The 26,732-nt window shown below is 45.3% G+C and overlaps 1 protein-coding gene across 1 annotated transcript; it reads left to right on the top strand.

The window, feature by feature from the left end:
• Positions 1–25,203, top strand: LOC130115835 (uncharacterized). Its single transcript, XM_056283687.1, has 5 exons — positions 1–62; positions 1,249–1,370; positions 1,904–2,625; positions 23,996–24,259; positions 24,355–25,203. Exons 1-5 carry the CDS (start codon positions 1–3, stop codon positions 25,201–25,203), a joined length of 2,019 nt encoding a protein of 672 aa, XP_056139662.1.
• Positions 25,204–26,732: the final 1,529 nt, after the last annotated feature.

The following is a 26,732-nucleotide window of genomic DNA, read 5'->3' as shown; positions in this document are numbered from 1 at the left end:
ATGGTATTTGGACTTGGCAGCTCAGTGTATCCTGTTGATTCAGGATTTGGACATAGTCGAAGGTGAGAGACCAAGGACCAGGAAAGCTCTCCGTTGGACGACTGCGGAGACCGTTTCCTTCCCCCGGTGTGCCTGTGACTGTCCGGTGGTGTCTTCAGGCCCTCACTCATTCTCCTGCGCTCGCAGCAGAGCGCTTGACCCCCCCCCCCAACCCTGCCTCTCTTCGGCCCCCTCTTCCCCACTCCGTTTCCACGGATACGTGAGTACTGAAATTAAGCACGAGCTATTTTGTTTCTGCTTGTGTCCAGAACCAAGCGAAGCGGCCAATTACAGTTTTAAGGCCTCACCGCTCACAAGCAACGTCAGGCCTGCAACGGTAACGTTACACTTGGACTGCGCTACATTGTGTGTGTGGGCCCACAGTTTTATTGGTATATGTACAATTTGTCTTTACATTGATTTGAGTTGACAAGAGTTTATCGGAAATATTAATTATTATTGAATAGAATTGGAACAGGCTTTGAGCCATTTGTTTATACATATTGTGACATTGTCTATTATTATTATTGACTGTTGATAATTCCAAACTACAAATATTTTACATTAACATCTGCTTAATAGATACCTACCTTTCGGTATATTTGAATTTAAAGCAAATGTGTTGCGTCATAGACATTTAGAATAGACAATTCATAGTGGTATTAAAATATAAATACATTTAAAGGGTTAAAAGGAAGTCATATTCAAACTATTTCCACAGTTAATGGAGGCACCGCCAATAGTTATAATTAAGTTAAGAATTAAGAAACACTTGGTAACAATTTAAACAGTATTACTTCAGGTAATAGCGCCACTTATTTAAAGCAGAACCCAGGCCCCACCTAGATGGTAGGGGTTACACAATGGAGGCACCGCTGGGGTAACGGATGATTTTCACTTCCCTGACAGCACCAAACTTTGTGAAGATTAAACTTTTCCCCCACCTCCATGTCAATCCCACCAATAAAAAGTGTTGGGAGTCCATTTGCCCTCAGGTAGCACGTAAGCATTAGACAGTGTCATGGAGGGTGATGTCTGGTCGTCGTTCTGTATCTGGTTATCCTGACCGCAGGGGTTGCCAGCGATGGGCATGGGTTGTGCCAGGCCACCTCGAACAGGAGCATAGATGTGCTGGGTGGGGTTCGTCCAAGGAGCCCGGGGAATAAAGCGGGGCGGTTTGTACCCAGACTTCCTCTTTCCTTATGGCAGGACCCAGTCTGAGTGTCCTCCCCTTGGCACTGATCTGTTGCTCGATGACTGTCTGTATGCTGACATCTTCTTCAAAATACACAAACCCATACCCTTTGCAGAGCCCAGGCTCCACCTACATGGTAGGGGTTACACAATGGAGGCACCGCTGGGATAGAGTAGTTTCAAACAAAACTAAGTAGTCAACTCAGTTAAAAAAAAAAAAAAAAAACGTTTAAAACGACGCAAACACAAGTAAAGTCGAACACTGTTTGTAAACAAGTTAAAAGAGAAGCATGTGCTAATGACTGTTGTCCCAGGCAACACTGAAATAGCACAAATAGAAGCTGTTCTACAGACTATAAAGTGTCTGGGACGCGTGCACGTGAGAGGTGGGATGTTAAGTGACACATCCAATGACCTCATGGTGCTTTGTGAGTGCCGAGGAACAGTAACTGATTCAAATGTTCCCCCCGAAATACCTCCAGAAGAGGGAGTAAAAGCATAGCCAATCTACATTGTGGCTGAAGATCTAGGAGCAACCTATGAGTTCCACACTAAGCTGCATGCTCTGCCTCAAGGTGAGGGCAAGTCAATGGGAGATGTGAAGGCTCTATTCACCGAGCCAGAGCCAGCCCCCTCTTCCGTGGAATTCATGCTGTTGGTGACCTGCTAGACCAAACAGTCAAGCCCCCATCAGAGAGTGGAGGATACCGGCGTCTGCGCACCTTCTCAGGTACTGTGCCTACCCTAGCGGGGGAAGAACCGTTCGACCATTGGATGGAGCAGGCTTACCTGATGGTGGAGGAGAGTGACTGTGCACCCAAAGAGAAATGGAGAAGGATAATGGAAAGCTTAAAGGGGCAGGCACTGGAAGTAGTCAAGGCTGTGCGCTTATCCGACACCGACGTCACGCCAGAAAAATGCTTGGAAGCTCTGGAAAGTGCATTTGGACTGGCGGAATCAGGAGATAATCTCTACTTCGCGTTCAGACTGCAGCGCCAACAACCTGGAGAGAAACTGTCCGACTTCTTGAGGAGAATGGAGCGTTGTCTGTCCAAAGTTGTACAACAAGGTGGCCTCCCGGCCAGCAACATGATTCGAGCTCGTGTGGAGCAACTGCTTAAAGGAGCAGTAGATGCTGACCTGATGTTGATCCAGCTGCGACTGAGAGAACGGAAGGATAACCCACGCACGTTCCTTGAGCTATTGCGGGAGATCCGCACAGAAGAGGAATATGAAGCTTCCAGAGCTAAACTCACTCAGTCTACAGTGCGTACCGTCCACGCCCGACCACAAGCTGAAAACAAACTGTCAGAGATCCAAAGCCTAAGAACAGAGATCAAGGAAATGAAATCAATGTTCGCTGCACTGGCTACCAAGCCACAGAAGGAAGGGGTGAGACAATAATGACCCTGTGCCCTCAAGGACTAGAACCCGAACCAGCGGTCAGAACAGGAAAAAAACAGTGACAACTGACTGCCAATTACAAGAAGAATGTGAATCATCCTCTGACTCTTCCGATCTGGAGTACAACTGCTCCCAAAGGCCATCATATCGAACTTACTTAGAGAAGAGAAAAGTCCACTCAAAGTCCCAGACAGAGTGAAGTGCATACGGAAGCAAGAGACAGACAGTGACAGTCGTTCAGAGCCAGAACACTGTATGCAAGGAGACAGGAACCCCGAGACTGACTCAGAGACGGAACCAGTTTCAAGTGAAGCAGATGATAGAATGTCCAGTAGATCAAAGGCAAAAGGGTCCCCTAAACAAGCTAGGCGAAAAAGATCAGTCAAACCAATAATGAGACTTACCTATGATGAGCCAGGTAGAGCTAGGGAACAACCTCTTACCATTGTCTACCGAGGTGTTATTAAGATAAGGAACACCTAGAGCAAGTCTGCTCACGATACATCCTTTATGTTGAGTTAAGTTCAGTTTATTGAGTCTGCTGAGGACATCAGACATTTAGAAGGGGGAGGGTGTAGCCCGTTTGACCATTGGATGGAGCAGGCTAACCTGATGGTGGAGGAGAGTGACTGTGCACCCAAAGAGAAATGGAGAAGGATAATGGAAAGCTTAAAGGGGCAGGCACTGGGAGTAGTGAAGGCTGTGCGCTTATCCAACACCGACGTCACGCCAGAAAAATGCTTGGTGTAGCCCAGTGAATAAAGTGAGCTATGAGCATTTAATGAATAAGTTAAAACAGAATAAGTTAAATGAATAAATAAGATTACAGTACCTTCAATAAATAAGCTACAGTTCATTTCATGGTTATGTACACGTTTATTTACAGTGGTTATAAGTTATCATATGTACAACTTACAAGCTCTAACGTGAGTTCATTCATGAGCCTGGTTTATTTGATGTGTACAATATACAGTGCGTGTTGCTAGCTTGGTTGTTAGGCTTACAGCCTAACGTGATGTTAAATGTCATTCATTCCTTTTCTTTCATTGGTACGTCTGTAATATTTAGCCAACCAAAATGTATGCTGAGATAGAGGGGCGGGACTTAGTACTACGACATTAGGTGGCGTGAGGTAAAGAGTCAGAATGCATGAGGAAACCGCTGAGGAAAGCTGCTATTCTGTATTTTGAGCTGTTTGTACATAACGTCGGGATCAACAGAGCGTTATCCGTGGGATGTATGTGCTAACTGGATGTACAAGAGGTAAATAAGTTTCTTGTGATGTTTGTGAACTGTAACTCCCCGTAATAGTGTAATATGAATGTAGTAATAGCTAATCGCGGATAGCTTAGCATAGTGACCTTAGCTAGGTTGCTAACGTTAGTTTGAGTGACAAGTTCATGCTAGATCAAATCGAGATGGTATTTGGACTTGGTAGCTCAGTGTATCCTGTTGATTCAGGATTTGGACATAGTCGAAGGTGAGAGACCAAGGACCAGGAAAGCTCTCCGTTGGACGACTGCGGAGACCGTTTCCTTCCCCCGGTGTGCCTGTGACTGTCCGGTGGTTTTTTTTCAGGCCCTCACTCATTCTCCTGTGCTCGCAGCAGAGCACTTGACACCCCCCCCCCATCTATGCCGCTCTTCGGCCCCCTTTTCCCCACTCCGTTTCCATGGATACGTGAGTACTGAAATTAAGCACGAGCTATTTTGTTTCTGCTTGTGTCCAGAAACAAGCGAAGCGGCCAATTACAGTTTTAAGGCCTCACCGCTCACAAGCAACGTCAGGCCTGTAACGTTACACTTGGACTGCGCTACATTGTGTGAGAGTGTGTGTGGGCCCACAGTTTTATTTGGTTTTATTGGTATATGTACAATTTTGTCTTTGCATTGATTGAGTTGACAACAGAGTTTATTGGAAATATTAATTATTATTGAATAGAATTGGAACAGGCTTTGAGCCATTTGTTTATACATATTGTGACATTGTCTATTATTATTATTGACTGTTGATAATTCCAAGCTACAAATATTTTACATTAACATCTGGTTAATAAATACCTACCTTTCGGTATATTTGAATTTAAAGCAAATGTGTTGCGTCATAGACATTTAGAATAGACAATTCATAGTGGTATTAAAATATAAATACATTTAACGGTTAAAAGGAAGTCCTATTCAAACTATTTCCACACAGTTAATGGAGGCACCGCCAATAGTTATAATTAAGTTAAGAATTAAGAAACGCTTGGTAACAATTTAAACAGTGTATTACTTCAGGTAATAGCGCCACTTATTTAAAGCAGAACCCAGGCCCCACCTACATGGTAGGGGTTACATATCCATCATCTATCTATCTATGTACCTACCCACCTATCTATCTATCCATCCTCACTGCTCCCTTCCAGTGCCTGTGTTTTTCTTCCTTTCATTCCTTGGCAGGAGCACACACGAGCACAACCCTTCAAGAAGTTGTATAAATACGAAGTACTCTGCCCTCATCAGGACTGCTCCATAGCTATTGCCAGATTGTAGGGAAGAGCTGGAGGACCCCCCCCCCCCATTTTCCGTTTTCCTCCATTATCACCACAGGGCAAACCCTGTTTACCTTGTCTCCGCTGGGGAGACAGACGGTGGTTACGTGTCGGTAGGTGTGTGGTTGGTAATGGAGGACAGGAGAGTGAGCAGTAAAGGGGGATGAAGGGTGGTCTGACCTGGGTAGTGAGAAGAGCAGTGTGCCCATGAAGGGGAAGCGGGCTGGGGGAGGTTTGGAGCGCTGGAGAAGGTTTTAAGTGGAAATGCAGGCCTGTCTGGAGTAAAAGACTTTTATTTCCTCTTTACTTTCCCCTGCTTCCTGTCTGGCTGAGAGGCTTAAGTAAGCTCATTGTGTGTGTGCGGTTGCTGTATAAAAGTGTCACTTGCGCACATGTGTCAACACGTTCTCATTCCCAACTCATCAAATACTGGACCTAAATCTAACCCAAGCAATTCAGACCCATACCAGTAGTAATGCCCTGGGTGGTCAGCAGGATTACATGTAAAACATTACTTATTTTAATAACAAACAAACAAAATAACTTTCATTTCCCTCCAAACACATGAAATGAAAGCTGTTGTTTGTTTAGTCACCTTTACATGTTGTATCCTGCTGACCATCCAGGGCATTGCTACAGGTATGGGCCTGAATTACTTGGGTTAGGTTTGAAAAGAGAGAGCATCAGAAAAATTAGCTTCAAAGTATGCCAAAATTACTAGATGGATTGTAAATTTGTCAAAAATGATTACCTTAAATGATGTTTGTCACTATTCCACAAAAAACAAAACTACCGTTTCATATGTTGGGCCTCCAAAGGGCTTCCTGAAAGTAAGCCGGGGGCCAAGGCTGTGGTCATGAAATGTGAAAATTAAAACTTTGTGGTAGGACTAAACCAAACAAATTGTTGGAAAGGTCTCGACCTGTAACATTATGTCAATCTGAAGATTGTAAATAGCTCCTGCTTTGAAATATTGACCTCTGACCCTTGACCTCAGTGCATGCTGGAAGGCTTGTCATTTGGTAACAAAAGGGGCTACAGACATGAGACCAACTGTTATCGAGAGCTCTTGGGTGCTGTTAAATGTGGTCAAAATTAATCTTCACCCATTTAATAATTAGATATTTAAAATCTAATCAAATGTGTTTCCCATCCCTTACACTCCTCGGTGTACTCTCAACTCAGTAAAATACTCTAATATTTTAAAAACCTACAATTCCCTTGAGCCGCGCCATGCAGCTTGATTCAAATCAGCACCATAGCTGTAGTTCTTCCACTTTGCCAGGTAACATTGTAGGGTTGTAAAAATATATATCTGCAGAATATATCAAATATGTACTGTAGCCAAAACATAAATTACACTGCATTTAGGTGCTTTATTTGAAAAGAAGCATGGAAATGTTGATTTTAGTTTGGATATTTTAGCAAGTATGGTAGAAACACATTTTGGGGTTGTATTTAATGTCAGAAACATTGCATTCCAACTACTTCCTGGCAAGACCAGAAAGAATCTTCACAATAACGAACAAACTAAAGGTCATATCCCTTCACTGAATGAAGATTATGAAAATGAAATCCACATTTCTCACGAGAAATGTTATCAACATGGATTTCAATGCTGAAGCTCTTAAAATGTTGCATTTTCCATTGAAATTAAAAGGGATGTCAGCCATTTTTTTTCTTTTTGCAGTCAGAAGCGTGACAGTCACTACTTTTTTTTTTTCTAAATTTATTTCTGATTTTTCCCTTTTTCTCCCAATTTTAGTGGCCAATCGATACCCTGTTTTAGTTCAAACACCCACCCTCGTACTGCATGCGTTCGCCAACTGCATCTCTCCGGCCGGCAGTCTCGAGGGAGACGCCTCCCCACTTCCGTGACAAGGCAACTCCAGGCCGAACCACTGCTTTTTCCGACACACAGAGACGCATTCATGTGACGAACACAAGCCGACTCCGCCCCCCTCCCGAAGACAGCGTTGCCAATTATTGCTGCTTCATCGAGTCCGGCCATAGTCGGATCTGACGAGACCGGGGCGCGAACCCCGGTCCCCAGTGGGCAACTGCATCGACACAAAGCTGATGCTTAGACCGCTACGCCACCGCGGACCCCGTGTGACAGTCACTTCTGAAGCCCACATCAACAATGTCACTTGGTCTGCATACTTCCACCTACGCAATATTACTTGTCTTTGCCCGTCGCTTACGCCTAACAGCACCGCCATACTCACCCACATCCTGGTTACATCCCGTACCGACTACTGCGGTTCTGTCCTCTTTGGTCTCTCCCTCAAGTGTCTTCAGTTGGTCCAGAATTCAGCTGCCCGTATCAGTACCAGAACTCCTTCCATAGATCACATCACTCCTGTTCTGCAGCACCTCCACTGGCTCCCTGTTGGATACCGTACTGACTTCAAGATGCTGCTCCTCTCCTTTAAGGCCCTTAATAACCTAGCTCCTTCATATCTTCCTGAACTCCTTCGTATCCACATGCCCTCCTGCACTCTCAGACCCTCTTCTGCTCTCCAACTCATGACACCATGGGGTCTAGAACTGGACTACCATGGGGTCTAGAGCCTTCAGTTATTCTGCCCCCCTGCCTATGGAACGCTCTCCCACAAGACATTCACAACACTGACTCTTTCAACCTTCACATCCCATCTCAAAACACACCTTTTCAACCTGGTGTGTTCAGTCTGATCCATGCTGCACTGACTTTTGTGCGGATGATGATTTTATACTTATCTGTTGTGTTAACTTTTTATTGTCAAGCCTGCTTTGTGCTGACGTTATGCTGTCTGACACAGTGCTGCTGGTTTTTTAACTGTGTTCTGTAAGGCACTCACAAATAAAATGTTATTATTATGTGGCTCCACCAACATTGGCTATAAATTGAAATGTTGACATATTTTTGGTTCAGAAACGTCAAGATTTTAATGTTTCCATAGTTTGCACAAATGTATAATGCCAACTTTTTATTCTGGTGACTGGACTGGAACTCTATACCATTATACCTATTGAACAGCCCTGCATGTGCAGAACTGATGCTACAGAGGTACCTCGAGCATCTTAGATTGAAGTGTAAAGGCCACTGAGCAAGCTGCCGTATTTGGTGAGTTGGGGATGAGAACGTGTTGCGTGTGTACATATGAGCGAGTGTGCAAGTGCCTATGTGTGTCGTAGCGGTTTGGCCGAGTTTAAATTCGAGGGAGTTGAAAACCAATACTTGCATTTAAAAGTGTAATCGTCAATAACTGCTGGAGTTGGAGACACCATTTTCTTGCTGAAAAAAAATCCTATTATCACTAGTGTACAATGAATTTTGGGATGCGCTGGGCCACGAAGGATCCATCCGTTGTGTCCTTAAAATTCTGACAATCTAAGGCCGCATTTCTCTGCCACATTTGAAGAAGGCTTTGGCTTTGGTAATAAAGTTGATCAGCCACGGCATGAAGATATGGGAGAGAGTAATGGAAGCTAGGTTAAGAGGCGAGGTGATGATCAGCAGCAGCAGTATGGTTTCATGCCACGAAAGAGCACCACAGATGTGATGTTTGCTTTGAGCATGTTGATGGAGAAGTATAGAGAAGGTCAGAAGGAGCTACAGTCTGTCTTTCTGGATTTAGAGAAGGCATACAACAGTCTTCTGGCAGAGCTGTGCTGCTATGGAGCGCATCCACAGGTGGCGGATAGTGGAATGCTCCCTCAAATATGGGGGACGGCTGCAAAATAATGCAGGCTTACCTGACAAATAAGCAGTTGCGGACCAAAAGCGGCGGTTGCTACCAGGGCGCAGTGGGCCATTGGATGGCGCTGGTAGATGTATAAAAAGCTGCAAAGGCCCCACAGCGGCACTGTGACAAGGCATTTTAAGGTCGCCTTTAAATAGACCTGCTCCACACTGGGCAGCAGCAGTGTAGCACCTGTAGCTGGCAGACGAGCCAAACCGTCTGGCCAACGGTAGCTTCAGGACAACAGGAGGCATGCTGGCAACTCTAGTATCTGGTCTCCTGTACCGCAGGAGGAAGGCAATGGTAAACCACTGTCCATCTTATTACCGAAAACCCAAAATATGCTTAACACTTGTTGAGCATGTTTTTCTGCGGCCAGCATTATAGCTGATGATGCCGGAAGAAGAAGACGTCGCTGCCGCCGCCTTTGAAAGGTGGCAGGGGTATTTTTCAAGACAAAGGTCATTACTTAGAACTGGTATAGGCCGTATTGACAGATAAAAGCAGTCTCGCCATCCATCTCCACTTGCCAGTATCAACTGTTAAGATCTAGAGCTGAGAACACTGTGGCTCGAGAAGGGATTCAAGGATTTCCTGGATGGTGGGGATGGGATAAGCATCGGTATGTGTCTCGGCATTGCGTTTCCTGTAATCCACACAGAATCTGGGTTCCATTTTTCCTGGCAGTGATTACCACTGGTGAAGCCCATGCTGAAGATAAAGGCTCTGTGACATTATTTTCCAACATTTCATCCAGAGGCTCATTTAACAGCTTTTGCTCTGGTGGAGAGGGATAGTGAGGTTTCTGTTTTATTGGCATATCATCAGTTAAAAATATTTGGTGTTTGAACAAACCAGTGCATCCTACTTTAGTGATACCAACATCATTGTTTTAGTGCAACATATTTCTCTTTTCTCATTCCAGATGTGAGTCTTGAGCTGCCTCTTCCAAGAGCTCTGAACCCTTCTCGTAAGGGGGATTGTGAGCAGGAATGCCTATGTGAGCAGGAACCCATAATAATGGGATCTCAGTGCCTTTCAAAGAAGGTTGAATCAGTTCATCTGGATACAACATGTATTGACAGATACGTTTCATCACTCAACTGACATCTTTAGTCTAAACTGACTGCAGGTATCCCACCCTGATAGGCAACTGTGTTGTACTGTATTGTTTAACGACCGAAACCAACGACCAGTTTCATATGCAAATATGGGTGTGACCATTAACTGGAGTTCCAAAGGCCACGTGTACTGTTCACAGAGGATTGGGCAATAGTTGCAATCACAGCATTGTAAGATGGCAACAGATGTACTCTTACCCCCCCCCCCTCGGTTCAGGGATGATTGCTCCCTCTTCACATAGATGGCCTCTATGACTCCCCGTTCAAACTATCGTTCCTCCCTATCAAGGGTGTGCACATCCTCATCCCTGAAGGAGTGACCACTGGCCTGTAGATGGGTGTAGACAGTCTATACCATCTACACTCTGAAGAGGTCAGTTAGATGAGTGATGAAATGTATCTGTCAATAAACATTGTATCCAGATGAAGTGATTCAACCTTCTTTGTTATACTTCCATCATTTCAGCACACGAAATCCTTCTCACCTAACAAGTCTTCTATGGCTTGACCATTGCCAGTCGCCATACTGATATGTGCAATTCATAAGGAATGTAAGGGGCTGGTCCTCCTGAAAGCAGGTAAATCAGAGCCATATCACTGGTTGACAGGACTGGTGGGTGTGTGGAGGCGAGTGGAAAAAACTGACTGATAGCCGGAAACATATTTCTTATTATTTATAACAACATAATTTGGGTGATCACCTGGAGAGTGGAGGAGAGCCTGGAGAGGTGGAGGTATGCACCGGAAAGAAGAGGAATGAAAGTCTGTAGCAGCAAGATGGAATACATGTGCGAGAATGGACAGTGGGGGGGAGTGGAAGGGTGAGGATGCAAGGAGTAGAGGTTACGAAGGCGCATGAGTTTAAATCCTTGGGGTCAACTGCCCAAAGTAACGGGGAGTGCAGAAGAGAGGTGGAGAAGAGAGTGCAGGCAGGGTGGAGTGGGTGGAGAAGAGTGTCAGGAGTGATGTGTGACAGAAGGGTACCAGCAAGAGTTAAAGGGAAGATTTACAAGATGGTAGTGAGACCAGCTATGTTGTATGGTTTGGAGACAGTGGCACTGATGAAAAGACAGGAGGTGGAGCTGGAGGTGGCAGAGATGAAGATGATAAGATTTTCAATGGGAGTGATGAAGAAGGACAGGATTAGGAACGATTATATTGGAGGGACAGCTCAGGTTGGACGGTTTGGAGACAAAGCAAGAGAGGCAAGATTGAGATGGTTTGGCCATGTGTGGAGGAGAGATGCTGGGTATACTGGGAGAAGGATGCTGAATATGGAGCTGCCAGGGAAGAGGAGAAGAGGAAGGCCAAAGAAGAGGTTTATGGATGTGGTGAGGGAGGACATGCAGGTGGCTGGTGTGACAGAGGAAGATGCGGAGGACAGGAAGAGATGGAAACTGATGACCCGCTGTGGCGCCCCCTAACGGGAGCAGCCGAAAGTAGTAGTAGTAGTAAATAATTTGGGTGATCGCCATAGTGTGTGTGTGTGTGTGTGTGTGTGTGTGTGTGTGTGTGTGAGATATTTTATAATTGTATAAAACATAAAATCCATCTTAACATGAGAGCACATTTACATGAATACGTGAGAGAAGGTGTTGGTAAGTCCCAAAAGGCCGTTCACAGTTCCCATACAGCCTTTTAGTTAACCCAAAGGATCAGAACCTACCTGATCACCACACCTGATGCACACCCAGCAGAAATCCATTCCTTTGTGTGTTCGAGTGCACAGAAAAGGTCCGGTGGGATTGAAAGTGAGACAGGCAAGAGAATCATGAGAGACAGAGCCAGACAGATGAACATATAGATAAGAACTGCTGAAACGGCGGCAGCAGCAGCTGTAGCTCTGCTGCGGACCTGATTGGAGCCAGATGTGTAATTACAGCTTTGTGTGAGACGTGATGATCGAAATGTGAGGGCTTAGCACGTCAAACTGACCGAATATGAATGTACGGGCGTCGGAACCGGGGGGGGGCAAGTCCCCCTCAATGTGGGGGTGAGGTGAAACCCCCCCCCCCATAAACCAGCACATCCGCTACTGGATATATGCATAAATATATATAATAGTGGACACATGCTCCCTGTATGTGCCAGCATTCGTGTCATCCCCATCCTACAACATGTAAAAGTATTAGCTGTTAACAACAACAACCCCCCTCCTCCCTATAGCTTTGGTACTGTCGGCGGCCCGCTGTCACGTGACTGCGATGACGCGGCAGCGGCGCGACTTTTCAAGGAAGCGACGATGAATCGTGCTGTGGTCCTCATCACTCACAGGTTTGTCAATTCCCCCCCAAATAAAGTGTACTTAGCATCTTTAAAAGATAGACGTGTCGTCACGATGAAAGCTGAGGGGGAAACGCGTGTATTTAGTTACGTAAATGTATTTCTGCTAACTCCTGTCAATGCTAGTCGGTGAGCGGGAAGGCTAACTTTAGCTAGCAGAGACGTTGTGACGCTCACGCTAATTAACTCCAGAGGTTATAACGTTAATACGGGACGGGTCACATCAACCTTATTGTGAATATTATATTTTATATAGTGTTTACATTCACTACACAGTACTGTGTTTTATATAGCCTTTACATTCATTACACAGTACTGTGTTTTATATAGCCTGTACATTCATTTCAGAGTACTGTGTTTTATATAGCCTTTACATTCACTACACAGTACTGTGTTTTATATAGCCTTTACATTCATTACACAGCACTGTGTTTTATATAGCCTTTACATTCACTACACAGTGCTGTGTTTTATATAGCATGTACATTCACTACACAGTACTGTGTTTTATATAGCCTTTACATTCACTACACAGTGCTGTGTTTTATATAGCATGTACATTCACTACACAGTACTGTGTTTTATATAGCCTTTACATTCACTACACAGTGCTGTGTTTTATATAGCATGTACATTCACTACACAGTACTGTGTTTTATATAGCCTTTACATTCAATACACAGTACTGTGTTTTATATAGCCTTTACATTCACTACACAGTACTGTGTTTTATATAGCCTTTACATTCACTACACAGTACTGTGTTTTATATAGCCTTTACATTCACTACACAGTACTGTTTTATATAGCCTTTACATTCACTACACAGTACTGTGTTTTATATAGCCTTTACATTCACTACACAGTACTGTGTTTTATATAGCCTTTACATTCACTACACAGTACTGTGTTTTATATAGCCTTTACATTCACTACACAGTACTGTGTTTTGTTAGTTTGGTAACTTCATAATGTGTTACTAAGCTGTTGGGTAAGTTTGCTAGCTAGTTTAGCTTAATATGAGAAATGAAAACGTTGCCTACAGTACAGCATCCTGACCTTACAAGGCTGTACAGCGTGTACAGTATATACAGTATTTACAGTATGCATTACAGGCAGGTTCAATGCACATTTCGTTGCACTTTGTTGCATATTGCTTTCTTGCACTGTTTTATACTCTTTATTATCAATGCAATCTTCACGGGGGGGGCATATGGACAAAACCCTACAGGGTTTTGCCCCCCCCCATGTAAAACTCTCTCCTACGCCCTTGCACACACACAACGCTACATGAAGGAAGTGAGTTCTGCTGATTCTAACAAAAACGTGGCTTGGAAACAGGAAGGGACGGCGCTGGTCGTGTTGGCACACAAAAGAAACGAGAGCAAAAGGCGATCAGGGTCCTGGGAGGAGGAACTACGAGCAACTGTACTACAAATGTTATTCAGTTTTCAAACACAAACATGTCATTGTATTCCTACAATTAATTTGTCTTCTGCATTTAACCCACCCTATTGTATAGGAGCAGTGAGCAGCTGCAGCAAGTGGGGACCAACTCCGGTTCTTCTTCCATTGCCTTGCTCAGGGGCACAGGCAGGAGTGTTAACCCTAACGTGCATGTCTTTTTGATGGTGGGAGGAAACCGGAGCACCCGGAGGAAGCAGACATGGGGAGAACATGCAAACTCCACACAGAAAGGACCTGGGACGGCCTGGGGTTCGAACCCAGGACCTTCTTGGTGTGAGGCACCAGTGCTAACCACTGGGCCGGCGTGGCACCCACAAAACGGAAAATTGTTGACTCCTGATTACAACAGTCAAGTTATCGGGGTCAATTTTAAACCCTGTATCTTGAGTTACCGTTTAATACAGGTAATAATAATAATAATAATAAATCAAATTTATATAGCACTTTTCTAACACTCAAAGCCACTTTACAATAAACCGGGTGAAACAAGACAACAGATAAACATAGCGCAAACATACAGGGGTGGATGGGAAGGGAAGGGGGCGCTACGAGAGGGAGAAGCGGCAGCCACACACGACGCCAGCAGTACTCTCCCACTTAAACGCACACAAAAGGGCAAGAAAAACACAAAACAACACAAAACAACAGCACTGTAGACGTTGATGCTGTGTAGGGGTTTACTACCATAACCCATTCCTCTCCAGAGGTATCCACTAGGTGGCACTATTTAACCCATAGCCGGGGGCTGGTGCGTGGGCATCAGGGGGTATCCACACACCGGTGGGGCTGCGTACCGCACGTTTAGGGCCAGACCTCATCCGAGTCCCTTGTAGTTAAGACAGGGTCCAAGGTGTACCCAGTTACCGTGTGTCGCCACGAGGAGGCGCTGCATAGGACTTGCTGTTGAAGAGGCTATGTACTGGCAGGGAGAGACTGACGCGCTCGCATCTGTGCTAGCCAGTGAGACGTGACAGCACAGAACACTACACCAACACACCAGACGCTCCACAACAACACAACACAACAACAATGTCAGACACCCAGGTAGTCCCTGGGTTACGAACACCCGACTTACGAATTCCCGTACTTACAAACCCACCCCCGCGAAGCCTGTTCTGTTCACAAATTGAGTTAAACACTATGGTTCGTACTGTAAACTACTAATAAGACACGTTAGCCCCCAGCTAACGGGTCTGACCCTTTAGCCGAGCGGTTAGTGACGTCGCCTTGTGGTGCAGTACACCCCGGATCGAATCCCGCACCGGGCAAGAAAATAACCGGTTACACTACTAAGGAATGGACGGACAACTTTGTGCAACGCGCAACGCTCAAAACACTGCGCGTTTGAGGCGGTTCGTCGGCCTGAGGGGAGGCGCCGTTTACTTTCTTAAGCGACGCAAAGCTGATGGGAAGAATTTATGAAATGACACGATGTTACACGCTCTTGTACAGTAGATGGCGGTGTGCCGCATAAGTCGTTTGCGATCCACCAGTAAACCGAGAGAAGAAGAAGAAGAAGAAGAAGACGACGACGACGACGAACGCCAGGCCGTCGTCGCCATTTTAAGTCGGATCGCGTAAAGACGTTGCGTTTTCCGTGTGTGTTTACTCTCGGCATCGTGTTTTCAAAGCGTAGATCTGACGCAAGGGACGGCGACGTATCGAAGAAAAGGGAAGCGGTCACGACTGAAGCGGAATAAGGTGGAAATAAGCCCCGAGAGAGGGCTGAGACGCGCTTAATGTTTTCTCACTTACGCGGGGAGGCGGGCCCCGCCTTTCTGCCGTCAAACGGCCGCCCTCTAGCGGTCCGACCCGACCCGCTCCGGGGCAGCGGCGGGCGGGAAGTCTGAAAGGTAAGAAATGTTTCTTACTTGGATGGTTGAACATGCATAAATAGTGTAACGTGCATGGATAAGAAGACACGCCGGCCGCTGGCTGGCGGGTCTTGACTCTTTAGTCAAGTGCTTAGCGATGTCTCCTGCGGTGCGGGCGACGCGGGTTCGCTTCCCGGCCGCGGCACTTCCTGTGGTTGCGTTGTCCCCCGAATTCGCTAACATAGCATAAATACACGTTTCTTTAATGATTGTATGCCTATACACACATTCTCTCTCTCAATTATAAATACTGTAGTTACATTTATTATTACTGCGTTAACTTTATGAAGTTTTAGATAAAATATATGCTATGTACGAAGACAAACATTTGACTAACTGACGCTAGATGTGAACTGTACGTAACTGTTCCGACTTGCATACAAATTCGACATAAGAACAGACTCGCAAAGGGAACTTGTTCGTAACCCGGGGACTACCTGTAATCAGATATGTTAAGCACGGAGCGCATAGCGGTCTATTCCGTTGCATACCAACACGGGGGTCGCCGGTTCGAATCCCAGTGTTACCTCCGGCTTAGTCGGGTGTCCCTACAGACAGTTGACCATGCCTGCAGGTGGGAAGCCAGGTGTGGGAATGTGTCCTGGTCGCTGCACTAGCGCCTCCTCTGGTCGGTCGGGGCACCTGTTCGAGGGGGAGGAGGAACTGGGAATAGCCTGATCCTCCCACGCTACGTCCCCCTGGTGAAACTCCTCACTGTCAGGTGAAAAGAAGTGGCTGGTGACTCCAGATTGTATGAGAGGAGGCATGTGGTAGTCTGCAGCCCTCCCTGGATCAGCAAATGGGGTGGAGCAGTGACCAGGGCAGCTCGAAAGAGCTGGGTGATTGGCAGGATACAATTGGGGGGAAAGGGGGGGAAATTAAAATACATGTTACGGGTAATGTGAAAAAACGGTTAATGTGCAAACTACCTGGTTAATGTGCAGATTACCCAACGGGGCGGTTAATGTGCACATTACCCGCCAGAACGGGTTATCTGCACATTAACCGGGTAGCCTGCACACTACCCGCTTGGGCGGTTAATGTGGATGGAACGAACCACATTATCCACATTAACCGGGTAGTCTGATCACTACCTGTTTGGAAGGTTAATGTGGATGGAACGAACCTGCAACTCATCTTTTTACGATATTTTGATATTTAAATCAGCAGTAGGCCTTTAGCCTAATGACTCATGAAGTGAGGCCATCTGAGGAATCACAAGTTGTGGTAAATGAAAGAACAGTCGTTGGCGATATCATTCTGTCTTTAGATCAACGTTTTCCCCTACTTGTATAACGAGGCTATTAGCATCAAAGAACACAAAAATGAGCCCTCCTCCTCGCCCTCTATCTTATCCCTGATATGAATGAATAGCCTACACATTTGACAAGGGGGAAAAGAAATATCATTCTCGGCCATCTCCCATCAGGCTGCTATAGCCTACTCTCACTGGATTAGGATATGATCGATGAAATATGTAGGCTACTAGTAGGATATTAGCCAGGCGAGGGAGGGGATCGGGCACATTTTTGTCTTTTTTGGTGGTTGTGTAAAAGTGCATCTGAAAGGTATCACCTGTTCATTCATTTGTCTTGCCTGATTGGCAGACAGGAATTGCATTTTGACATATGTTTTCGCTGCTTCTGCTCCTACATACTGGGCTTATAAAACGAATTTCGTTCTGTTTTCATATCATCTAGTCTTAGTATTTTCCCCCGCCAGTACCCCTCTTCCATAAAGTTTTATTTACCAGTCTGTCCACGGAGTGATTGCCATTTGGGATTGGTTGAATTACACATGTCTCCAGTGAGAGTAGGCTATAGCAGCCTGATGGGAGATGGCCGAGACTGATATTTCTTTTCCCCCTTGTCAAATGTGTAGGCTATTCATTCATATCAGGGATCAGATAGAGAGTGAGGAGGGCTCATTTTTGTGTTCTTTGATGCTAATAGCCTCGTTATACAAGTGGGGGAAAACGTTGATCTAAAGACAGAATGATATTGCCAACATCTGTTCTTTCATTTACCACAACTTGTGATTCCTCACATGGCCTCACTTCATGAGTCATTAGGCTAAAGGCCTACTGCTGATTTAGATATCAAAATGTCGTAAAAAGATGAGTGGCAGGTTCGTTCCATCCACATTAACCATCCAAATGGGTAGTGTTCAGACTACCCGGTTAATGTGAATTTGTTCCATCCACATTAACCATCCAAACGGGTGGTGTGCAGACTACCCGGTTAATGTGGATAATGTGGTTCGTTCTATCCACATTACCCGCCCAAGCGGGTAGTGTGCAGACTACCCAGTTAATGTGCAGATAACCCGTTCTGGCAGGTAATGTGCACATTAACCTCCCCGTTGGGTAATCTGCACATTAACCGGGTAGTTTGCACATTAACCGTTTTTTCACATTACCCATAACATATATATATCTATATCTATATATCTATATATCTATATATATATATATCAACACGGATACAGGAAAAAAAATTTTAATACATTTCAGTACAGGCCTGTTTCGTGCGTCTCGCACTCATCAGCTGCTAATGTGTTGCAACAAAGTCATTAGTTGAGCACTCACAACACCATTAACGGTTCCGAAAAAAACGCTATATATATGTAGCGTATATACACTCACCGGCCACTTTATTAGGCACACCTGTCCAACTGCTCGTTAACGCAAATTTCTAATCAGCCAATCACATGGCAGCAACTCAATGCATTTAGGCATGTAGACATGGTCAAGACGATCTGCTGCAGTTCAAACCGAGCATCAGAATGGGGAAGAAAGGTGATTTAAGTGACTTTGAATGTGGCATGGTTGTTGGTGCCAGACGGGCTGGTCTGAGTATTTCAGAAACTGCTGATCTACTGGGATTTTCACGCACAACCATCTCTAGGGTTTACAGAGAATGGTCCGAAAAAGAGAAAATATCCAGTGAGCGGCAGTTCTGTGGGCGAAAATGCCTTGTTGATGCCAGAGGTCGGAGGAGAATGGCCAGACTGGTTCGAGCTGATAGAAAGGCAACAGTAACTCAAATAACCACTCATTACAACCGAGGTATGCAGAAGAGCATCTCTGAACGCACAACACGTCGAGCCTTGAGGCAGATGGGCTACAGCAGCAGAAGACCACACCGGGTGCCACTCCTGTCAGCTAAGAACAGGAAACTGAGGCTACAATTCGCACAGGCTCACCAAAATTGGACAATAGAAGATTGGAAAAACGTTGCCTGGTCTGATGAGTCTTGATTTCTGCTGCGACATTCGGATGGTAGGGTCAGAATTTGGCGTCAACATGAAAGTATGGATCCATCCTGCCTTGCATCAACGGTTCAGGCTGGTGGTGGTGGTGTAATGGTGTGGGGGATATTTTCTTGGCACACTTCGGGCCCCTTAGTACCAATTGAGCATCGTGTCAACACCACAGCCTACCTGAGTATTGTTGCTGACCATGTCCATCCCTTTATGACCACAGTGTTCCCATCTTCTGATGGCTACTTCCAGCAGGATAACGCGCCATGTCATAAAGCTCGAATCATCTCAGACTGGTTTCTTGAACATGACAATGAGTTCACTGTACTCAAATGGCCTCCACAGTCACCAGATCTCAATCCAATAGAGCACCTTTGGGATGTGGTGGACCGGGAGATTCGCATCATGGATGTGCAGCCGACAAATCTGCAGCAACTGCGTGATGCTATCATGTCAATATGGACCAAACTCTCTGAGGAATATTTCCAGTACCTTGTTGAATCTATGCCACGAAGGATTAAGGCAGTTCTGAAGGCAAAAGGGGGTCCAACCTGGTACTAGCAAGGTGTACCTAATAAAGTGGCCAGTGAGTGTATATATATATATATATAGATGTGTGTGTGTGTGTGTGTGTGTATGTGTTAAGCACTATACTGTATAGCTGCAGAGTGAAAGTAGGGTCCAGTTTAGGAAACAACATGGTTATACACACACACATCTTCATTTTGTTAACGCCTGAAAACTAACAGGGGCCACGAAGGTCACTTCTAACTTAATTCAACAATGTGTTATTTGATGAACTGCAACGACACTAATAAAGTAACGTACGTGGTAGATTTAGCAAATAAAAACGAAAAACTATGCCAATTAGAAACATTATAAGAAAGTTACTGTCGCAAAGATGGGCTGTGTACTGAAAGACATCTACTAAAGTTGCATCTACTGCAGTAGACGTCTTGATGCATGCTCTACTGCAGTAGACGTCTTGATGCATGTTCCACTGCAGTAGACGTCTTGATGCATGTTCCACTGCAGTAGACGTCTTGATGCATGTTCCACTGCAGTAGACGTCTTGATGCACGCTCTACTGCAGTAGACGTCTTGATGCATGTTCCACTGCAGTAGACGTCTTGATGCATGCTCTACTGCAGTAGACGTCTTGATGCATGCTCTATTGCAGTAGACGTCTTGATACATGCTCCACTGCAATAGACGTCTTGATGCATGCTCTACTGCAGTAGACGTCTTGATGCATGCTCTACTGCAGTAGACATATTGATGCATGCTCAATAATTCAGGTTAGGAAATCACAGTAAGTTGAATCAGTTCATCTGGACACAACATTTATTGGGAGAAACGTTCCGTCACTCATCTCCAAAAGTTGACAGTTAACAATATTATTAATGTTATGCAAACTTTATCGGGGAAATTAGCCATTGCAAGCTTTTCTGTAAAAATATGGCTTTAATACGTGATATGCAGAATAACAAACAGTACGATTTTTTTTTTATGAAACTATCAATCAGCGTTACGATCATGTTGATTAGCACTGATCGAGAGTCTTGGAGGAGATCTGGTCTCTGTAGGCTGTACATTTTACTGTATTAGGTTGTGCTCAGAGGAGAGGACTGATAGCAGTGTCCTTAAGTTCAAGACATGGTCAGCTTCATCATACCTGAGAGAAGTGTCGCAGTACAAGGTACAGGACAACAACAGAAGAAAATCCTAACGTATAAAATGAGTAAAAAGATTCAGTAGAAAACATAAAATGGCCTTAACAAAAGAAAAAAACGTGCTTGATGCTCAAAGGCTATGTTTTGTGTAGCAATGAGAAGCTGCAGTTTAGAATTGACAGTCTAGCAGGGATGGCCAACATGATGCAGAAAGGGCCACACTGGCCCCTTTCTGCATCATGTTGGCCATCCCTGCAGATATTTATAATTTTCCACACATTCCACAAACTGGCCCTTAATGGTGATGCCTTTATGGAGCGAAGCATGAGTCATAAAGTCGATGATCAAGTCCTTTGTCTTGGAGATATTCAGCGGTGAGTCTGATCCATTACACCAGTCAACAGTAGCTGGGCAGGGACTGGGCTCATGGTCAGCCAGCAGCAGAGGGCTGCAAGATCAGGCCTCTGAACATCACTACTGCCAAGGCTGGATTACCTACCAGGCAAAGTGGGCAACCTCCCTAGGGCACCGGACTCCCGGGGGCCCCAAATGCCCCCAGTAAACTAAAAGTAGCCCCCAATCTTAGCATTCATAGATTAGATTAGCATTCTAATGAAATGCAGTAATGGATATTCATCAGTATTTACAGTGCTTAAAGTGAATGTACAGATACTCCTGATGTAATGTCAGAGGATATTGTGCTCTTAAATAAATAAATAAAGCGGGGTCGTCCTCTGTGTGGAGTTTGCAACTACATTTCGTAAATATGTCTGAATTAATTACGCAACGAGAGCTCCAAAGAGAGGATGAGTCTGTCAAGTAGAGTCCTGTGAGGAGTCCTTCATGTGAGGAAGCATAAAGCAGAACAGGAGAACGATTTGCCTTTCACCAGTTTCAGTTGGCGCACACACACACACACATACACACACACACAGACACACACACTCTGGTTTAAAGAATGAAAGCGTCCAGCTCTGTCCATTTCAGTGCGTCACGAGCTGTACAGCACGTCTGAGAGATGGGTGACTTTTGAAACAGTTAAAAAGCGCACAACGGGTAGAGAGATTGTACAGTAGATCTTCACTGGGATTCTACTAGAGCTTTACTGGACTACCCAGGAGCCAAGTAACAGGTAGGTCAAGAGAGTTTGCATTGATCAAGTGACTGTGCGTGCACATATACGAATATATATATATATATATATATATATATATATACGTATATATGTCAGTAAAGGTGCAGGAAAAGTTTTAATACATAGCAGTACAAGCCTGTTCTGTGCGTCGCGCACTCATCAGCTGCTAATGGGATTCAACAAAGAACACAGTTTATATATATATATATTATATCGTTTTGTTTTTCCAGAAAGCATCAATGGTGTAGATAGAAGTGCTCAACAAATGAGTGGAATATTAACATAGATGTAGGAAAAAAAACTTTAATCGCAATGGCAGCTGATGAGTGCCCGACACATGAAACAAGCTTGTACTGAAATGCATTAAAAAGTTTTTTCCAAAATTTGTCTTACGTGTATCCTAAAACCAGTCCAAATTGTTGACTCTTGAAATTTTAGATCTAATTCTTGAGAATCTGAGCTATTGCTTTACCCTGAAACAGTCGTATGCAAACTCCACACAGAGGACGACCCCCGAGGCTGGACTGCCCCGGGGCTCGCACCCACGACCTTCCTGCTGCGAGGTGACCGCACTAACCACTGCGCCACCGTGCCGCCTTTATGTGCTGGGGAAAATAAATAAAGTGGGGTCGTCCTCTGTGTGGAGTTTGCATGTTCCCCCCCATGTCTGCGTGGGTTTCCTCCGGGGGCTCCGGTTTCCTCCCACAGTCCAAAGACCTGTAGGTCAGGTGAATCAGCCGTACTACGTTGTCCCTAGGTGTGTGTGTGTGTGTGTGTGTGTGTGTGTGTGTGTGTGTCAGTCAGTGTGGATGGCCTCGCGGCCTGTTCAGGGTGTCTCCCCCGCCTTCTCCCTGCAACCCTGAGAGCAGGATAAGCAGTTTGGCTGATGGATGGATGGATGGATATATATATATATATATATATATATATATATATATATATATATATATAGTATATCAACACAGATACAGGGGGGGGGGATTTTTTTTTTTTTTAAGTTACATGGAGTTATGCCACATCATGTTGTCAATACATTATTATGACGCATTAGGTAAAGCTGCCATAAATACTGTTAGGTCATGTTGTACCCCAAAGGAGTTGAATCAAGTGCAACTGGACTTGGTATACACTACCGTTCAAAAGTTTGGGATCACCCAAACAATTTTGTGTTTTCCATGAAAAGTCACACTTATTCACCACCATATGTTGTGAAATGAATAGAAAATAGAGTCAAGACATTGACAAGGTTAGAAATAATGATTTGTATTTGAAATAAGATTTTTTTACATCAAACTTTGCTTTCGTCAAAGAATCCTCCATTTGCAGCAATTACAGCATTGCAGACCTTTGGCATTCTAGCTGTTAATTTGTTGAGGTAATCTGGAGAAATTGCACCCCACGCTTCCAGAAGCAGCTCCCACAAGTTGGATTGGTTGGATGGGCACTTCTTTGAGCAGATTGAGTTTCTGGAGCATCACATTTGTGGGGTCAATTAAACGCTCAAAATGGCCAGAAAAAGAGAACTTTCATCTGAAACTCGACAGTCTATTCTTGTTCTTAGAAATGAAGGCTATTCCATGCGAGAAATTGCTAAGAAATTGAAGATCTCCTACACCGGTGTGTACTACTCCCTTCAGAGGACAGCACAAACAGGCTCTAACAGGTACTATTTAATGAAGATGCCAGTTGGGGACCTGTGAGGCGTCTGTTTCTCAAACTAGAGACTCTAATGTACTTATCTTCTTGCTCAGTTGTGCAACGCGGCCTCCCACTTCTTTTTCTACTCTGGTTAGAGCCTGTTTGTGCTGTCCTCTGAAGGGAGTAGTACACACCGATGTAGGAAATCTTCAATTTCTTAGCAATTTCTCGCATGGAATAGCCTTCATTTCTAAGAACAAGAATAGACTGTCGAGTTTCAGATGAAAGTTCTCTTTTTTCTGGCCATTTTGAGCGTTTAATTGACCCCACAAATGTGATGCTCCAGAAACTCAATCTGCTCAAAGAAGTGCCCATCCAACCAATCCAACTATATATATCTATATAGATATAGATATATATATATATATGACTTTGTTAAATCAAACACTCACCGGTAGGAAAAGTGCTCAACAAATAAGGAGCAAAAATAATCCAGTGATTTCATTAAATTCTTCAGAATTCCTAAGAATTTAATATATATCAAGGCCCAGTTCCTGAAGTCGTCTTTTTCATGTCCAAAAAAAAGAAGGAGCATGCCGATCGTTTTAAGACAAATGAAGAACATCTTCCTCTGTTTATTTTTAGATTACTTGCTCCATGGAGACAGTGACGAGCTTCCCCCTGTCCTCTGGGAACCACAGCCACAGCAATGGCAGCTGTTCGCGGGACAACATCCTGAAGACGGTGGTCTTTCCTGTATTCTACTCCGTCCTTTTCCTGCTGGGGCTGTCAATCAATGGCCTGGCTGTGTTGGTGTTTTTTCGTATCCCTTCGCGGTCTCATTTCATCATATACCTAAAGAACATTGTGGTGGCCGATGTCCTCATGACCTTCACCTTCCCGTTTAAGGTTTGGTTAAACTTGAAAATATTGATCAACATCACAAAGCTGAAATTAAGAGTTAAGCAAAAACATGTGGGAAAATAATCCATGTATTTCCCCAGGTGTTGTCGGACTCCAACTTGGCATCCACTGAGCTACGTATATTTGTATGCCGAGTTTCCTCAGTCCTCTTCTATCTCACCATGTACATTAGTATCCTGTTTTTTGGCCTCATCAGCATCGACCGGTGTAGAAAGACCCTCTGGCCCTTCAAGGGGACCAATGCAATCAGTTTGACCCGTCGGAAGCTCCTTTCTGGTGTCATCTGGAGCTTTCTGCTGGCACTATGTCTGCCCAATGTGATTTTGACGGGTAGGACTCCGACCTCACCATACTTCAAATGCAGTGACCTGAAGACAGAGGCTGGGCTACGTTGGCACGAAGTGGTGAATCATACCTGCCAGGTTCTCTTCTGGTGCAACCTTGTGACTGTGATAGTGTGCTATGTCCTCATTACCAAAGAGTTGTACAGCTCCTATGCTCGCACAAAAGCCCGTCACACGGCAGAGTCCACCCGTGGAGCTCCAGGTGGGGCTCCAGGTGTGGCGTCACGCCAGGCAAAGAGAAAAAGCATGAATGCAAACGTCTTCCTCGTTCTGGCGGTGTTCTTCATCTGCTTTGTGCCCTTTCACTTTGCCCGTGTGCCCTACACCATGAGCCAGACCCGCGGGCGTCTCTTTGACTGCCAGCTCAAGCTCTTCTTCTTCCAGCTGAAGGAGAGTACACTCTGGCTCTCGTCTTTAAATTCCCTCCTGGATCCCCTTATCTACTTCTTCCTTTGTAAGTCGTTCAGAACCACCCTCTTCAAAACCCTTCAGCTGCCCCCCGGCACCTGCAGCCGGCTTACTGGAAGGGGGACAGATCCGAGTACGAGCGGTGTGCCTCTGGGGGACTCCTCTGTTGGCATGTAGAAAAAAATGGACGACATCCGACCTTCCATATGATTGTTGGCTTGCACAAGCTGTTTCGGGGCTACCGGCCACATTGCCTTGCTCTGGAATATTGTCTAAAGTTGCTTTAAGAATGAACACTGATGTGTTTTCGTTTGCTGTTGTAGTTTCGGTTGTTTCATGCGCTCGCCGATTTACACAAAACACACCAAAAGGGCCAAAAGGGAGCGCTTTCACAGCAGCACACGACCCGGAAAGCTGCAGTCCTGAACACTTACTTACAAACACAACTCCTTTTTGATACTTTCAACAGCTGGCGTACTCTGGCTAATCCACCGGTATCAAAACCACGACAGCGTTTGTGGTCTCTAATGTCTCTGATGTCGCTGGTTACTGTTAGTAGAACTTCCCCAGGTAAAATTAAACAGGTCTTCCCCATAGCAACAAAAAGCAAAAGCGTGAGACAGGTAGCAACTAGCGGGAAGAAGAAGTAAAGCTGCGGGCATCCGGGTGGCGTAGCGGTCTATACCGTTGCCTACCAACACGGGGATCACCGGTTCAAATCCCCGTGTTACCTCTGGCTTGGTCTGGCGTCCCTGCAGACACAATTGGCCGTGTCTGCGGGTGGGAAGCCGGATGTGGGTATGTGTCCTGTTTGCTGCACTAGCGCCTCCTCTGGTCGGTCGGGGAGGGGGAACTGGGGGGAATAGCGTGATCCTCCCACGCGCTACGTCCCCCTGGTGAAACTCCTCACTGTCAGGTGTAAAGAAGCGGCTGGTGACTGGTGGAGGCATGTGGTAGTCTGCAGCCCTCCCCGGATTGGCAGTGGGGGTGGAGCAGCGACTGGGACGCCTTGGAAGAGTGGGGTAATTGGCCAAGTACAATTGAGGAGAAAAAGTAAAGTTGCAGTGGCTAACAAGCAGGTGTTAAGACCTTTACCAACTGATACCATGACATCGGTGGCTAAGATGCTCAACCATCTCTTTTAGTTCAAGCATGTGTGTGTGTGGGGGGGGGGGGTTACTGTCTCCACGGCACTGGCAACTCTGATTCATTTCAGTTACGTTTCTGTGATTTGGGTTACTCAGTCACCAATGGCATAACCATGTATCATCATGTCATCAGTAAGTTAAAGTACCCCGCCAGACACCTTTAAAAGTTTAAAAACACTCTGAGATGATAAATATATTGTTTTAACATGGTTATCCCACATTAAAAGTTTAAAAAAAAGCCTCCTTACAGCAAGAAGGTCCTGGGTTCGAGCCCCGGGGTAGTCCAACCTTGGGGGGTCGTCCTCTGTGTGGAGTTTGCATGTTCTCCCCGTGTCTGCGTGGGTTTCCTCCGGGGGCTCCGGTTTCCTCAACACATTCCAAACACATGTAGGTCAGGTGAATCAGCTATACTAAATTGTCCCTTGGTGTGTGGAGGGGGGGGGGGCTGTGTGATGTCCTGGCGGCCTGTCCAGGGTGTCTCCCCGCCTGCCGCCCGGTGACTGCTGGGATAGGCTCCAGCATCCCCGCCACCAAGCGGAGGATCGGGTCACTTGTCTG

This window comes from Lampris incognitus, chromosome 7 (assembly GCF_029633865.1).
Source record: "Lampris incognitus isolate fLamInc1 chromosome 7, fLamInc1.hap2, whole genome shotgun sequence".
In the NCBI taxonomy this organism is placed as follows: Eukaryota; Metazoa; Chordata; class Actinopteri; order Lampriformes; family Lampridae; genus Lampris; species Lampris incognitus.
Note: the sequence above shows the minus strand (reverse complement) of the source record. Positions and strands in the feature narration are given on the sequence as shown.

Bases quoted from the DNA above. Each gene is read 5' to 3' on its own strand.
- LOC130115835 (XM_056283687.1), top strand. From the start codon at position 1: ATGGTATTTGGACTTGGCAGCTCAGTGTATCCTGTTGATTCAGGATTT. The intron at 1,371-1,903 runs GTAGGGGTTACA...GTGACCTGCTAG, and splicing joins GCCCAGGCTCCACCTACATG to ACCAAACAGTCAAGCCCCCA. The intron at 2,626-23,995 runs GTGAGACAATAA...GTTTATTTTTAG, and splicing joins CCAAGCCACAGAAGGAAGGG to ATTACTTGCTCCATGGAGAC.